At 43.4% G+C, this 17,623-nt stretch overlaps 1 protein-coding gene across 8 annotated transcripts in view; it reads right to left on the minus strand.

The window, feature by feature from the left end:
* Positions 1-2,741: 2,741 nt before the first annotated feature.
* RBFOX1 (RNA binding fox-1 homolog 1) overlaps positions 2,742-17,623 on the minus strand; it is a 1,434,482-nt gene continuing 1,419,600 nt past the window's right edge. For 6 of the 8 annotated variants that reach the window (XM_041748015.1, XM_041748020.1, XM_041748021.1 and 3 more), the window contains 2 exons: positions 7,064-7,139; positions 6,435-6,693 (listed from right to left, as the gene is read on the minus strand). In XM_041748015.1, coding sequence (XP_041603949.1) covers positions 6,546-6,693; positions 7,064-7,139 — 224 coding nt within the window. In that variant the 3' untranslated portion in view covers positions 6,435-6,545. Of the gene's footprint in view, positions 5,519-6,434; positions 6,694-7,063; positions 7,140-17,623 lie in introns of those variants that run through there. The other 2 variants (XM_041748018.1, XM_041748022.1) reach the window with 1 other exon arrangement.

Raw genomic sequence — 17,623 nt, forward strand, 5'->3', positions numbered from 1 at the left:
ACAAATCCCACAAGTATACAATATAGAGTTTTGCACACCTGTGCGTGTGCACATGTGCACACAAAAGCCCTGGTCTTCTGGAGTTTTCCAACAAAAATGACTATTTTATATCCTCCCTCGTGAGAATATTGTTTTCAGTCCTAGCTGTTGACTTTGTTGGTGAAAAGCTCATCACAGAGAAAGGTGGGGACTATGCATCGATATTTAGGTACGTGCTGTGGATATGCATGCACTTGTACACACACGCACAGGGACGGGCTCTCTTGACAGTAAAAGGGTCAGATCTGTGGGGACAATCCAACAAGAACACAATCAGGAGGTTGGCTGAAAGCTGACACCTCCCCACACAATAGCGGGTCTCACCTTCGGAGAGCGCTGAGAGCACCTGGGGTCCCAGAATGTGCTTTTTCAACAAGCTCATCAGGTGATTCTGTGGGGGCATGGGTACGCACAGTCGCGTGTGCATGCGTGCATGTGTGCAAAGGCAGTGAAGTGCTCCCCGGAGCTCTGTTCACATAAGAATGGCTCCTTCCTAGGAAGTAGACACAGCCTTCAGATGCCATCATAAATAATCCAGGAGGCCGGGGTGTTGAGTGAGACATTGGGATGGAGATCGTGGTCGAAGCTCACTGAATTGTATCTGTGATGTTTTATTTTTATTTATTATTATTTTTTAATTTCTGTTTTTTACCGTGGAGGAGGTCCTACTTTTTAATTCCAATACTGTTTTTAGGAAAAAAAAATATATAGTTGGGATCAGGCTGTGACTACCTCCCAGGCATCATCCACACAAAACTAACAGCCTCTATGTACTCACAAAGCATGCAGATCCCACACGGGCTTCCTTTGGGCCTATTTGCCTACGTTTTCCCACATGCAGGTGGAGGAAGGAGCAGGTGTCAAGTATCCACTGGGCAAATCTTTTAACAAACCTTTTCACTTCTGCGATCGTTTAAATTTTCTTCATATTTTACGTAAAATGTCTATGCTTATCTTCATTTTGGAGAAGACCCTGGCTTTGGAGATTCTTTTTTTTTTTTAATTTTTTTAATTTATTTATGATAGGCACACAGTGTGAGAGAGAGAGGCAGAGACATAGGCAGAGGGAGAAGCAGGCTCCATGCACCGGGAGCCCCACGTGGGATTCGATCCCGGATCTCCACGATCGCGCCCTGGGCCAAAGGCAGGTGCCAAACCAGCTGCACCACCCAGGGATCCCGGCTTTGGAGATTCTAATGTATCCTACTGCTTTTGTTGTCTAGACTTCCATCCCTGTATTTGGACAGGGCAGGGGCTCTAAGCATTACAGGGGATAATTATCACCCTGCTCGCCATGTGCCAGTGTAAACTAGTTAATTAATTTTTACAATGAACATAACCTTCCGTATTTTGTGAAGAGGGAACCAGAAGCCCAGGCGTGACATCACCACCACCACTACCACCACCGTCGTCACTAATGGAGCAGAGTTTTTGGAAGAGGGCACAGGCTTCAGGATCAGACACAACTTTCTGTGGAGCCTGCTTCCAATAGTCACTAGACATGACTTTGGGCAAATCATAGGACCTATTGAGCCTTCTTGTCTCCATTTACAATATGCTATCTTTCAGGAGTTGACACTGGGCAATCAATGCTGATGTGGAGCTGCAGAGTCTGATACCAGAGGAATTTGCAGAAAAGAGATCACTGGGTATACTTGAAATGGCATAATTAATGCTACGAAGACAGCCCACATTGTGGGGAGAGGATTGGAGAACAAAAATTGGCCTTTGGCATGTAGGGTAAGATTTCTCATTTTTTAAAGTTGAAAGCTAAAAGCCTTCCACGGGCCAGGAGGGAATACCTCTGCCCCTCCTGTTAGGAGGCCCCTTCTGGAAGTCCGAACTTGCCGCTTGCTTGGTGTGGGACTTTACATCACCAGAGCTTACAGTCCTGCCATGTAGACTATCGTATTCATTCTACACAACAGTATCAAGAGGTGAGTGTTATCATGATCCCAAATTGTGGAAGAGGACACTGGGGCACAGAACTTTGGTTTAAATTGCCCTGGAATGTAGTGAGCAAGTCATCAGATGGGGCTTCAAACCTGGAACTGCTTCTAGGCCTCACGTTTTGTTAGTCTTTATATGTGTTACCAACCTGATGGGGACTGGTAAGATCATTAAATGAGATAGGATTAAGATATTATTAAGATACCCAATGGGGTCAATGATTCAAGCTTATGGCAACATTAAAGAATTCAATGGAATCAGGCACACGAGAGCCTGGGCAGGATCCTCGGCGCAGGTGCACACGCTGGAAATGGACACTCCAGCCCTTGAGCTCACGTTTACCTTCTTCACCCAAGCCCCCCGCCCCCAACCCCAAAACTGTGTGAAGGACTTGCACACGTGTTTTGTCTGAAATGCAGTTTTTGCTGTTTTTGTTTTCAACCAAAGACTGACATTTGTGTACTGGGGGAATAGGTTGCCTGAGTTCTGTTTCCTTCCTAAACAAGGCTGGGCACTTTCCTGGACATCTTTGGGAAGATGAATATGGAGCTGCACCCAGTGCTCCTGCAGGAGGCAGGTGGGTCTGCGGGAGGTGGGGGCACGAACAGCCTCCCCAGCTCACCCGGACCAGGGCCCCTCGCCCCTGCCCCCCACCCCCTGCGGGACCCAGGATGGCCACGCATGTGCACACGGACTCTCTGTCCCGGGGAACGCACGGAAGCAAAAGGACTCAGGACACCGACTCGCACGTACCTTTTCAGACTAAGCTTTTATTTTTTTGATATTACAAACCAGTTTTTCTTTATTCACAAACCACTGTAAGTGATATAAACACTAATTTCTAAAGACAGATATACACATTTTCTGGGTTTGCAGATTGCGTGATGTGTGTGTTAAGAAGTCACTATATGCCACACATGATATTAATCTTTTTTTTCCATAATTCATAATAGCAATAGTTATTTAGATAAATGAAAACATTCCAAATAAATACTGTTTAAAAAAATCCAAAATGTTTGTTTACATCTCTGACATACATTTTAAAATGACTTATTGGCATCTTGGCGGAGTGCCCGGACAAAAGGTTTTGCAACATCATGTGGCACTCACTTGCTCTAAATGATTTTATTAAAACTACATACAGTCATGGGGGAAAGTACAGCTCATTGATGAAAATCAAAACTGCAAATTAATTTTACTTTAACCAACACAGTAAGAATTCTATGTTTGTGATTCCAAATACAATGCAAATTCTGGATTTTTGACATCGGAGGCAATGGGGAGAGAGCGCTGGATTCTCCCCAAGGCCCCTGTCCCTTCTACCTTTCTTCCCCCGGGGGCAGGATGCCGAGCATTGTGATCAAGTGTTGTTTTTTTTTTGTTGTTGTTGTTGTTGTTTTTTTACAAACATCAACCGGGCACCCAGTGTCCTGGCACTGTTCTCCAGGTGGGGGAATGAGAATGTCTCCATGATGCTATAAAACACCCCCTGGCCCCTCCCTCGCCCACCCCAGTCGACCTGCCGAAAAGAACATTTGACATGCTTCTGGCTGCTAAGCATTTCCCCCTCCCCCTTCTCTCCTCCTCTCCAGATAACGAGAATCTGTCTTAGATATCGAAGCTACAGAAACTTTGTTTTCAAATCTTGTGAAACTTTATTGATGGTTTAATATCCAACCGATCTTACTGCATGCACATAGGATGACAAGAGAAAGCTGGATCACAAACACTTTTTTTTTTTTTTAAGTTTTGTTTGGTTTTGTTTTTTTTAAAGCAGAGTTGTTACAGCGGATTGGCGGGTTCACAGCGGTGAGCTGAGAATTTACTGGAGTGCGGGCGGTAGGGCTCCGCACTGCACAAACACACGGAAGATTGACCTATGGCGGAACTACGGGAGGCGGCTGGCCGCTGTTTTGTTTTTTATTTCAATACAAAAACAGGAAGACCCGTGACAGATACCCCAACTTAGGTTAACTTGTAAACAGGACAACATGGAAAGAGTTCAAACAGAAGAAGTACAGACAAACTGCAATTTTTCGGCTGTGTCGCTCTGGCCCTGCTGCCGAAGTGGGGGACGTAGTTCTTCGGGGATGAAGAGGGTGGAACCTACTGTTTTTTTGTTTTGTTTTGTTTTTCTGCTTCCTTCTGACAAGTGTCCTGGGCCTCGGAGACAGAACTAAAGATACTGGTTTGAGAGAATCCTTGGGGACGAGGAAGAGGAGGAGGGCAGGCTCTCACGGGCGGAAAAATTGCAGATTGCTCACACAACACAGTCATGTTTCAAAAATTACCAAGCTGATGAAAATACCATGATTATCTCTACTCAATGATTGCAATACTTGTAAAATGCTTCTATAAATCCGAATATGATTATCATGTAATTCCATAAAAATTATACATCTGTCTCTAACAGTTGTTCTACTAGGCTAAAACTAAAGCTTCATAGACTGTTTCTAGAACTTAACAACTCCACTGCACAGATGTAAATTTTATACATTTTTTTTTAACTGGTACAAAGAATTTAAGTTTTTATTACTTTCTTTTTTTGGAAAAAAAGAAAAAAATAGAAACAGTGCTTTTTATCACCTTTTTATTAATGTTATTTTTTTCCCTCCCATAATATAAAAGTCAGCAATGATATCAATAATTTATTATACTGGAAGAAATATAAAAAGAATGCTTGTTGATGGCCTAACTAGCAGTTTTTGCCTAAATAACTAGCGGCTGGTTAAGAAGCTGAATACTGCCAGGTGGAATGGTTTTAAAGGGTGGGTTTGCACAGCTTCATTCAACTTGGATGCACAAAGTGCTTCGAGAAGCACCCCCTTAACAACATAACCTTTGGCTTGAACTCAATGAGTAACTTAGAACCGCTGATATATGATTGTTGGTGCAGTGGGTCGTTTGGATTCATCAGTTACTAGTTTATGTTTCCTTTTAGCCCAAATCCCGGTCCCCATCCCCTAAGACCCTCCCACCCTTTCCCCGCTCGTAAAATAAAATAATGCAGATGCAGAAAAAAATGACTATTGTAGTCACTTACACTCTTCCCAGACAGCTGATAACCCCAGTAGCTTAAGATTCAGCATATATAATTCATTTACATGATATAGCACTCTGGATATGGCCCTAAACCAGTTTTTATTCATAGCTAGCGTCTCTCTATTTCAACCACAAAAACTCCTACAGCCAGCAACCAAACTACGGAACCTTCAGAAATTAAAGACCCACAATATTAAAATACACAGAACAAAATATCTGAGGTATAAGATAAAAAATGTAATTTTTTTCCTCTTTTTTAATTTTTAGAGCTGCTAAAATGATGTACTACTGCATGTATTGCAATACCCAGGCCTCGGAAAGCTTCCTCTCTCCCCACATTGGAAGGTTTTAATGGTTTTGTCATTTAGTATGGAGCAAAACGGTTGTATCCCCCTCGGTATATACTAGCCTGCAATGAAGAAAGAACGAGACCCACATCATCAGCATGGCTCCTAGTCTTGGCATCAGTCAAGGGTGCAAAAGCATTCTGAAACAAAGCAATTTGAGGGGTGTGTTTTTTACATTTTCCTTTTGCAACACGTGGATCATCAAAAAAGACTAATGTGAAAAATAGACACTCAAAAGCAACCGAAATGGAGGCACCCCCTACCCATCCCAGGTCATTCTCGGAGAACTAACGACAGGGCCAATCCTGACCTCCCCCAACAGCTCTTTCTAGAGAAAATCCCTGTGAGCCCAAATTCCGTCGGCCAGTCCTGCTAGAGAGAAGGACTCTGACATGGGCCGGGCAATGGAAGGGTTGGCCCTGTCTCATTTTGTTTGCTTGTTGGATTCATTAATGCGACATTCCAATGGGAAAAGCTCAGTCTACACTCAAGAGGCCGAACATAGACGGCTGATTGGATGCAGCGATTCAACTCTCCTTTCCAACACATTCCTCAAGTGGGCTAGGTGTTGAGGCAGAGTTGCTGAATGCAAAATCAGGATGAAAATTTAAATCAACTGCTTACTTGACTTGCCTCAACAACCTGGCTGGAATTTGCTCTTGAGAGGGGAGTTTACAGATGGATTGCTTGATGTAATTGAGCTTGTGCAAAATAGTATGTTTCCAAATCATGGTTGAATTTCAATGACCAAGCTCCAGTGACTTGTCTGGCCATGGCTTTAGATGGTTATGAGGTGGCACTTAACTATTTCTTTGTTCTAAAAGTATTGGCGATTCAAATGAATGCCTATGGGGATTTATTTTTAGGATAAGGACTGATATTCTTGATCCCAAGCAGAAAACTGCATGCCAAAAGCTTTGTAATGATTGCATACGCTCTCACGTGATGGGCACGTCTTACTGTACTCAAGAGTTTTAGTGCATAGAAGGTTGAACAAGGTACAGGCAAATTCACCCCACCCTCACCTCCCATTTTTGCCCTCCCCCCCACCCTTCCCAAAACAAAAACCCAGACACCCCCCCAAAAAACAAAAGACAACTCCTGAACCCAGCTGATTCCTTCTAATTCCTTATGTACTAGGCACACACACAAAGTGTGCCCCTCTCTCTATTTTCTTTCCTGGGCGACTATGACTTTAAACATGAATTGTAATAGGGGAGGAGAGGCAGTCAGATTCTCAGCTGCCTGACAGCAGAGGCCTGGAAGTGTGCAGCTTAGCTCCTCTGAAGTCTGTGCTGGGGCTGGAACCTTGGGGCTATGTGAATGAGCAGCAAGGGAGGGAAAAAAAAAAGAAAAAAAAAAGTTCTGCATTGACACTGCATTCTGTTAGTGATGGATTTAATTATCAAAATGACTAATTATTCCATTAAGGTAAGTGCTCTGCTAGGTGAGACTTGCAAAATTAGAAATATAATAACTTACATGCACTACATTGCCAAGAAATTAAGACATTTATCAAGTTTACTGGGAGGATTAATGTGGCATTTTAGCTGCTGTTAGCACAAGAGACAAATTCAATTAAGGGAAAGTGAGAGGACGTCAACCGTCAACCCATACTAAGGTCCCAGCTGGGGGAAGGGAAGGGAAGCAGGAAAAAGTGAGGAAGAGGAGGGATTGGTACTCACCATGGCACCAACGCTGTAGGTGGGGGCTGGAGCAAGTGTGTGGTGGTAGGGGTCGGCAGCATAAACTCGTCCGTAACTGAAAGGAAAACACGGGTGAAGATTAATCCATAATATGCAATTACAAAGTCATAATAACAACCATAAAATACAAAAATACCAAGACAGTGTGGAGGGGCCCTATTCATCTTCAGAGATTAGGAACACGTTCCCATCTGCCACACGAGAGAGATCCAACTGTGGCCAACACATTCTTTTGTTCATTTAACATTTGCTGGTGAGATAATACACATTGAGGTAGACAGAAGAAACACCTGGAAAGAGTGGTTTCAAGAAGCCCAGGACTCACGAAGGACATGTTATTCTCAAGAGAGACTCTCTTTTCTCCTAATTTAGCTGTTACCAATCAAGTGAGACAAGGTGGATCACAAAGGGTGGTGTGGTTCAGTCTGTGCAGTTAGGGTCCAACATCTCGGAAGAGGAAATAACAGATGTGCTTGAACAGGAGGCTCCTGGAAGGGTTTGTACGGCCTTCCCCCTGCACCCTCTCACCCAAGAATTAGTCTGATTTGATTTTGATCCTATCACCCCAGAACTTCTAACCATCAGTGGTCAAGTTCTGAGAAGGGACACTTTTCAAACAATATTTCTTGATGCTGAGATCTCATCTTTGAGTTTCTCTATGCTTCTCTCCCCTCCTCCTCCCTCCACCGGGCTGCCTCCCAGTACAGGCTTTGGAACAGAAATGAAGAAGAGATGGATGCCTAGTGAGTGTCTGGAAGTGACCACAGCAACACATCAGAAATTACAGGGCAGAGAGTTTATTTTGCTCAAGATCACAGAGCCAAACAGAGTCAGAGCTGATCCTTGAATCTCTCAGGGTGACCCGTGTGCCCCTTCCATGCCATCTAACACCCTTCCTCGAATGACCTGCCAGATTACCTTTGTGGAGACAGTATGGACATTGGTTCTTTGGTAATAATCAAAGCTGAGGTGCAGGTTGAACCGGGTTAGGTTCCCCAAAAGAGTCTGAGATGGAGATTGTTACACACATGCTTTGTTGAAAGGAGCACTTTCAAAAAGAGGACAGAGAGGCAAGTAGGTTGGAGAATGAGAGAAAAAGAGAAGCGGGGATAGGCTCTGAGCTGGAGTCTTGCTACGTGGAGTCTACGTGATCTTATGAGCTGCACCCCAAAGTTAATCCCACCTGGAGAAGAGTACATTGGGTTTTTAATACTCACGTAAGTTCAGCATCAGCTGTGGGCTTCCCTAAGGAGGGAGGACAATTTCTGAGTTAAAATGACCCTCTTTGGCAGTGGGTAGATCTCTGAAGGAGGGAGCAGCTAGGCACCATTAGCAACCAACACTCACAGCAGCTGGGGGATGCGTGTACCGGCCACTGCATGCGATATATGTCCATTATCAATGGCTTGTGACTCTTGGACTTTGCTTTAGGGAACGAAGGAACTAGGCAGGAAGAAATGGTTTGTCTGTACTAGCTCACCTCCCATCTCTTAAGGTCTCACTCGTGTGTATTTGTATTCCTTCCCTTTCCCGGCTTTCCCCCACCTTCCTTCCAATCTTCTTTCTCAGAATGTACTGGATGGGTCTCACTTGGTTACTCACACCGTGGAGTCTGGGACAGTGGGAAGAAGCTTGTGTGCAAGTTCTTTAAATCTTAGGGTCTGAGTTAGACCCCAAATAGACATTTTTGATGATGCCAAGCTGTCATTGGACGTGCCCTACTCCTAAACTCTCCTTGTGTGTTTCAAAGGGCACTGAGCTCAGATAACTGAGATGAGGCTTTCCGCTTCAACACATAGTTCTCCTGATCCTCCACAGCCGGGACAGGAGTGGATGTTTCTTTTCTGAGGTGACCCTCTCAGGGTCACCTGTGAACAGTCAACCTTCTCTTTTCATTCTTTGGAGCACCCTTGATTGATTTGTCTCAATCAGACAGCCCTCAGTCAACAATGCTCCCTCTCGCTGGAAGAAGAAGTTTGGATGTATGTCCAAACAAGATGAAGGATGACGTTTTTGAAGAATTCTTATATTCACAGATGTCACCCAAGTTGGGCCCCTGCCCACATAACTAGAAGTAGATGTGAATTAGGGGTAAAAGGACATGATATATGACTTTGGTGCTGACTTTCATTTTGTGAGAAAATAGTCTGTCATTGGTCTAGAGAAAAAAGAAACCACTAATAGAATTATTTTAATGCACTTTCACCCACCAAAGCCGGTCTTATGAACAGGACATAAAATGCAAAGACAAACTGAAAATCCTTGGGAATTTAGTAAATGATGCCAGAGCATCGCTTTGATGGTATTCCTTTAAAACGGGTATGAAAATGCCCAGAGATTTTTTTTTTAACTTGAGGAATGGTATTACTGTGGCAAGTTTCCTCTCTTGAGGAGATAACATATTGGTAGTCTGAATGTGTTCGATGAGAATGTAGCTCCTGCCTCTTCCCTCCACATACTTTAATGGTAAATTCTTATTTGCCTATAACACTGGGCAGAGCTTCAACCTTCGTGGAAAACCCAAGGTAACAATTTGGCCGTATTCTTTTCCAAGGCAGAAGAAAAATACAGCAGCACTGAACTATTCCTCGTAAATGAGCAGGCTCCTTTTCTCCTCAGGGTGACCTCTACCTTCAGAATCCGATGGTTTTATTATGATTAATAAATTTCATTTCCACAGAGGAAAAGGGACCATGTCAGCTCAAACTGAAAGCAAGGAGGCTGCTTTTCAAATGCTAATTTCTAAACACGCCCTTGTGTGACACTACAATTTAGACACAAGGTTATTAGGGAAGATGTGGACTGGAGCGCTACTCTTTGCGGCAGAAATGCTGGGCACGTCAGTGACCTAATGTCCTCAGAGCTGGCTAAGCACAGCCCAGAGGAAAAATGGCGATTCCTAGGGACCCCGACAGGGGTGATGGGAAAATGTCTTATGCCTGCCATTTTATGAGCGACCTATACCTATCATCACCTTCCATGCCACCCATCCCTGGCCGTGGTGGACAATGATGCAATCAGGTCATGATGGTCTCCATGTCCCCACATCTCATCCATCAGAAATTACAGATGAAATCTTCCATGTGTCTACTTTACTCCATTCCACACTATTACCACCCTAACCTAAGGCACCAGGGTTTCATCAGAACAAAATCTACAACAGTCTTTTTGTTCTACTCCTGCCTCTTCAAACCATCAGCCATTTATATCTGTAGCTAATAAGTCTACCATCTATCATATCCTACCTATCCATCCATCATCTACCTAGTTAAATATAAACCTTATCATATCACTTCCCTGCTTAAAACCCTTCAATGGTTTCCCATTGATCCCAGAATAAAACCCAAACTTGCATGAGTTGCCCTTGACCCTCTTTCCATCCGATCATGTTCCCTTCTGCCCTTTGCTCCCTATACTCCAGGCACACCATCCTCATCACTACTCCGTGAACACATGCAAATTCATTCTCTCCTTACAGCCTTGGTACTTGCCTGTCCTTCATGTAATGTAGCAAGTCTCTAACCATTTTGTTTGCTTACATTCCCACCTGATTATTGACCCCTCCCGCCCCTGCCCAGAAGGTCAGCCCCATGGAGGCTGGGCTACGTCTATTTTGTTCACCGTTTTTACCTCCGGCATCCACCAAAGTAGTTAGCCACAGTGCAAGTGAACAGAAAGCCAAGCCAATCCTGCTGCATGAGTGAAGGCAGGGAGAGGGAGGAGCAAACAGGAAAGAAGTGAGTCCCAGAAGACACTTGCACCCATCCTTAGGATCCTGTCAGCAGCAAAGATTCTTCTAGATAGGCTTTCTGAAGATTCTAGGTCAGCTGCTTCCAGAGACATTCAAAACCCTTCAAGATACTCAAAAGAAAAGTTTCTGGGGACTCTGGAAGTACAGAGCGTAATTTCAATCACCCCTAAGAGTTCACAGAAGACTGGCCAAGATGCTGGAAAGCTCTTCAAAACCATTTAGGGAAAAGCCAACCAAACAATGAAATAGAAGATAACAGCTTTGCTGATGACCTCACCATGGCTTACAGCCAGGTTATCATGAGCCCATGTTTTTTTTTTTTTTTGTTTTTTTGTTTTTTTGTTTTTTTTTACCTTAGCAGCAAGTGAAAACCAGGAGGCCACCCAATGTGCTGGGTAGAGCACAAGGCATGGGACAAGAAGATCCAAGTTCAAGTTTGCCTTTGCAATGTCCTTTCTCAAAGACTAGGTAAGTCTCTCTCTCTCTCTGAGCCTCATTTTCCTGTCCATTAAGTGGTATTGTTGAGTCTCAGCCCCATCTAATTCATAGATAAAGTGCATGGAATGAAACCAGGGTACATTTTGAAGCAGTCTACAGATATAAGAGATCGTGATGTGGGGAATCTTATGCAGAGTTGCCAAGCCAGGCTCTCACTGCTGCCCACACCTCTGGTCTGTAGAGGCAAGATTCTCTTCTAACATGATTGCGTGTAGCTCTAGCAGTCAACCTACAGATATTTGGAGTTAAGCACTATCTAATTTATGAGTTACAGATGTGGTTAGAAGTGCTGCATTTGACCCTAAGATTATGTTGGAGTAAAATGAATAACTATGCTGCCTGTTGAGTGGGAAATGAGAACCTGTGTTTGTGAAAGTGCTTTGTCAACTCTACTGAGAAATGCAAATATTACTTATTATTAACATCTGAATCCAGTTGAAACAAGCTGGATGCTAATGAAATACAATAGAGCTATGCTGGTACCCACACCAGGATTCCAGCAGTGAAGTGATTTTCTTATAGGGACATAGTAAGAACACTAATTAATTTCACTGTCTGTATTTTATTCTATATCTCAATTAAGAGCCTTTATGCCCTCATGGATCTTTATTCTTCCTGTATCATCACTTCCCCATGCCTCCTGTCCCAGAGCTAGCTGGGGAAACCCTGGGTTGCAGAAAGTTAAGTGAATATCTCCCACCCTACAGATGAAGTTCCCAGTGGCATGTAGCTCTCCTGGACAGCGCAACCATGGCAAGGAGGTCTGGAGGATTGTGCCCCCACCACACTCAGAAGTGTTGCAGAGCATGCTTTCAAAAGAGTATGCATTCTGATCACTGGGGTCTCTGCACTGTTGTCAGGGGCTATAGGTGCCCTTCTAATTATATTGAAGGTATAGTCTGAAAGACATTTGGGAAAATGAATCCATGCCAGTCACACACATACAGGACCATATACAAAGGGGGTACCATACCATAACCCTGCAGTTCTAACAGCCTGCTATTTGGAGAGCAATGATTTAGCTAAGGCAAGTTTCCTTCACGTCCCTATGGAGGGGCCACTGGGCTCTGGATCCCAGTATAGCTCACGCTGCTCTGGGTGTCAGAGGTATCCAATGAGAAGAAAGACAGAAGCTAACCTGCACAGGAAGAGGGGATCCTCATCCCACCTCGTCACTCTGGTTTCTTGAGCTTTTCCAAATGCAAACCAAAGGACTTTTAAAAGAAAACCCCCTGGTTTTCATTGCTGCGGGTATAATCCACTGATAAGTTGTTGCTCCCCACCCCCACACCCCCATCCAGAGAGAAAGCACCTGGAACACTGTTTCAGATCAGGCATTCTTTGCATTTGGGAAAATGCCTTAATCTCGGCAATTCTCAGTGGCTGGAAAGGAGCTACGTGAATATGGGTCAGGAAGAGGAAGCAAAAGACCACATGGAGGAAATGTGGGCTTTGGAATCCCTCAGCTCTGTTCCAGCTATTGTATTAGTTCCTACCCTGATCCACTGCAAATCAATCCATTTTCAAAAATAGAGTGTTATCGGCATTTCTATTTTACAGCTGGCCCATCTCATACTCAACATTACATAAAAATGCAGCAGAGCATAGTAAGATCCCAGGTCCTTACTGGTGGAAGGTGGAAGACTTCTGACAAATCCTTTGGTGATTTTGGACTGCAGGATCTGACAGGTCCCCTTGGCTTGTGGGTTTCTGTTAGCTCAGGGTGGAGACAAAAATCCCTTATTTCAAAAGATGAAGAAATGCAGCTCACAATATGGGAGGCCACAGAAGGCCTTGTCCAATTCCTGGTTTGGGGTAGCTTGAGATACCTTGCAGATAATGGCTCTCACTTTCATGCAAATAAACATCTACCAGACAACCAAGAAGGCTGAGGGCAAACCCTCCTTTCTCAAATATTAGATCACAATTTTCAGGCTGTGTAGTCTGGGTTAGCATAATGTGCATTGGTCTGAGAAGATCTTAGGATAGAAATGGTAATGATGGCCAAGATCTGGGGCACATCTTCCAGGGTCTTACACAGCAAGGACAATGAATTAATCTCTTCACTGCAAAGAGACCTACAACGACTGGTACCAATCAACCTGTTTCATCTCCACAGGAAGAAGTGAGAGGATTCACAGGACCTTAAGCCATACATCCTGGATTGTCACAATAGGGGAAAAATCTTCTTGAAAGTATTAGGATGGAAACCACTTGAATGTATTGAGGAAGAATTAAAGAGAGATGGGTTAGAAGGGGATGTTCCCATTCACTTTCCTATGGAGAGTCCACCGAGGTCTGAGGTCTTATATGAACATATTCACTCCTCTTTGACTACTATAGCCTCTCCTAGCTTTAGTCTAGACCATGACTTATACATTTGTAGACCATGGGGGGGGGTGACCAAGCTTTTTCTAAAAAGCTTCTCAGGATACATGGGAGAGAAACTTATCCAGTCCCGTAACTCAAAACATCTATAAAGCCACCTCAAATGTAGCAAAACTTCCAAAAAAAAAAAAAAAAAAAAACAAGTACAAATAGAAGAAATTCCCCAAATGAGCAACATGAAGTCATCTCAACTTGACTCTGACATTTCTGAATTCTATTGTTGCTCACTTCCTTTGCCTGGATTTGAAATGATCACCTTTACCAATCACTTAATACATTTTTCAGCCTCACATTTTCTTTGCTCAGAACCAATGGGGAAAGCATCTTCTGGATTCTTTAGATTCTAAATGGGGAGTCACAGAGTTTGCTCATCCAAATGGTCACACCTCTGAACTGTAACTTGTTTACATGTAAACCTGTAACATCTATGAAAAACAGACCATACCACCCATGGCAAATCAGATGGCATCATACTTTCTGTACCCTCTGTGCAATTCTAAACCTCTTCCAATTCTGAATCCCAACAGAACAGGTCTGAGATAGGAATCTTGATTCTAGATTCATCAGAGCAGAGTAATAGCCACTGCCTGGGAGCTGAGAAGACACAGGAAGTCCTGCTTTTGGCCACAGTTCCTTCGCTCTGGAATGCCTGCTCCAATAAAAGGCCCATAGCCATACTCGCTTAAATGCCAAGCTCAAGGCTGTCCTCCTCTTAGAAAGCCTGTTTCTAGAAAGTGTCCTGATGACCACTCTACCAAAACCACTGAGAGATTCCCATCATGCTTTGAAATCAACATGGCCCCCCAGCTAGGGTTCAACCTACTGGGAGAGCCCCGAAGAGTAATCTTAGAAAGTTTATCTCCTCTCTGAGCCACTTCCTCCATCTGTGAATGGAGGTAATGGTACATACTGACTGTATAAGGTCGTAGTGAGGTTGACATGAAGGTTACTGGTTACCAGTTAGTCAGCAGCCAAATGACTGTCAGTCACTGATGCTATCAAGGTGGCATTGCCTTCTCTCTATCCCAGGTGGGGTCTTGACACTAAAGCCCGTGAAGTATTTGTGTCAGAACTACCCCTGAAGTAAACATCTGGAGCCTCCTGTAAGCAGATCAAAGATTCTGAGAGGTTAACTAGCAGGGTGAGAAGAATGAGCCCACGCGCATGTGCGCGCGCACACACACACACACACACACAAACTCTACTCTCACTTGGAGGCAAAATTAAAACACAAAGTTAGGATATACTGCCAATATCCATATTATCTGCCATGATATTTTAATCAAACCCTTTGAATATTCATTTGGGCAAAATGAATGAAAATCTGGCTCTGGAATGGTACTGTCCAATAAAAATATAATGAGCCTAAGATGAGCCATTTTAAGTTTTATGGTAGCCACATTAAAAAAAGTAAAAAGAGGGACGCCTGGGTGGTTCAGCAGTTGAGTGTCTGCCTTTGGCCCAGGGCGTGATCCTAGAGTTCCGGGATCGAGTCCCATATCGGGCTCCTTGCATGGAGCCTGCTTCTCTGTGTCTCAGCCTCTTTCTCTCTCTCTCTCTGTCTCTCATGAATAAATAAATAAAATCTTTAAAAAAAAAGTAAAAAGAAACAGGAGCAGTTTAGCCTTATGTATTTATTTAATCTAACATATTGAAATATTATCATTTCAGTGTGTAATCAACTTAAAGATTAATGGAATATTTTACATAATTTTTGTACTAAGGTTTCAAAATATAATATATATTTTATACTTACAGTTCTTCTCAATTTGGACCAGCCACATTTCACGGGCCCTATAGCCAAATGTGGTTATTGGCCACCATACTGCAGAGCACAATTCTAGAAAAACCTACTCTATGTTCTCATTACCACTGAAAGGAGAAAGGTTCCTGATTGATTAGCAATGTGGTTCCTAAAAAACTAGGAATTACCCGGGAGATTCTATTAGAATTATCTGGGGGAACTTGTAAGAATGCAGATTTTCAGGCTCACTCTCCAAACCTATAAATCAGAATCTCTGGGGCAAGGGCATGGGAAGAGGAAATGGATTCTACATTTGTAATAAGTTCTGGAGGTAATTTTCATGCGCTCTAACATTTGATAACTGCTGTTCTATTTTTTTTATTCAAATTCTGCACTGATACAGCACTCCCTCACCTAGGCTAATTCAGAGCTATCTGGATATCTTTAATTTTTATAAGTAAAGTGATAGAGACATTTTATTTTTATAGGGTATTGCTATTGCCTGTAACTAGCTTTGAACAATGCCTAGTGCACAGCAAGCTCTCAATAAATGTTATAATTATTTTTACTCAGTTCCTTTGTTTATATGTTCCCTGAACACCCTGCACTCTCCTATTATAATACACATCACACTTTATTGGAAACAGACCAATTAACTACAAATCAATTTGCTGCATGACGACTTTGCTGAATAATCAAATAACCAAAATGTAAGGAAGACAATTAGGTAAAGTTTGCTGAAGGATCAATTAGGGGAATGGCCAATTTGGAAACTTCTCAATATTATCAGAGGCTGCATGGGCGTGGAGGTGTGTGTTGATGTGCCTGTGTGTGCACATACATGCAGTTTGGGTGGGGATAGAAGGATGGAAGGGGATGATGACACCCTGTGTGGCCATGAACTTGCTTCTGATAATTACTTCATAAAGTATATAGCAGTCTCTTTACAGGGGTTGGCTTTAATGGCTTTGGCCATTCATTCGGCCAAGGCTTTTTTGCAGACCTCCACTCTTACCTAGTGTCCAGTACTCAAGAACTGGGAGTGTGTTCCCAGGTTGGTTTCCCATGCCTCCAAGATGGTACTGGTCCAGTGGAGGAGGCAAGACTTGCTGCCGGACAGAGACCTAGCTTCCACTTGCACCCCATAAACACACAAGCGTGTATACACACTCCCTTGGGCAGGCGGCATCTGGATTCAGCAGCCAAAACAACTGGTTCAAAGTTTCTTGTAGTTTTCAGGGAATGGATTATCCTGTTAGTTGATTTTCAGCCATTGATTTTCAACAAAAGAAAGACTTCTGGAGAACTGACCTGGAACACACATTGCTTGTTCAACCCTCTCTCCTGGAATACGCAGAATGCTGCCTGGTAAGTCAGCTGCTCCCTTCATCACTCTGTCCCTGCACCTAGACCAGTCCCCAGCACATTAGAGTGTTCAACACACACCTGCTGCATGAGGGGATGGGCCAAGTCAAATAAACACCCAGTAGAACAGCCATTTGGAGAACTGTCAAGTTCCCTAGGGCCTCTCCGCATTTTAACAACTCAAAAATACTAGTTTTTTTAAGGAACAAGATAGCACAGTTAAAGAAAACAGGAGAACTCCATTTGGAGGCAAAGGTCAATGTTCCAAGGTCAAAGTACAAGGAGCACATGGGAGCAGCATGGTCTAGTGGAAAGAACTCTGTCATCAGATGGACTCCACTGGGATTTGAGACAAGTTACCAAAGTTTTCTGGGCTGGAGCGTTATTTTTTCCTTTTTGTAACTTCGAAGATGAGGATGAGGGTAACATCTGCCTCACTGAGCTGATGTAATAGGTCATATGTGCATGTATACACAAGTACGCACACACACGAGGGTATCTATGTATACATGTAATTTATCATGCTAGCACACAGAATTTGCTCACAAATGACAGGAAGTTAGCATTACACCCTGGAGAATTCAGCGAAGCCCATTTGAGGAATGATTACTACAGGGATGGAGGGCTCACTCAGCATGGCGATAAGATAAGTCAGCCCTCCATGGAAATAACTGAGCGCCTTGAAGCAAAAGGGAGAGTGTGTTCATGTAACATGGACTGAGCTTCATATGCTTCTTATCTGCCAGCCTATCCTGCTTGTTCTCCTGTCAAAATACAGCCCAAAAGCCAACCA

Source organism: Vulpes lagopus, chromosome 3 (assembly GCF_018345385.1).
Source record: "Vulpes lagopus strain Blue_001 chromosome 3, ASM1834538v1, whole genome shotgun sequence".
In the NCBI taxonomy this organism is placed as follows: Eukaryota; Metazoa; Chordata; class Mammalia; order Carnivora; family Canidae; genus Vulpes; species Vulpes lagopus.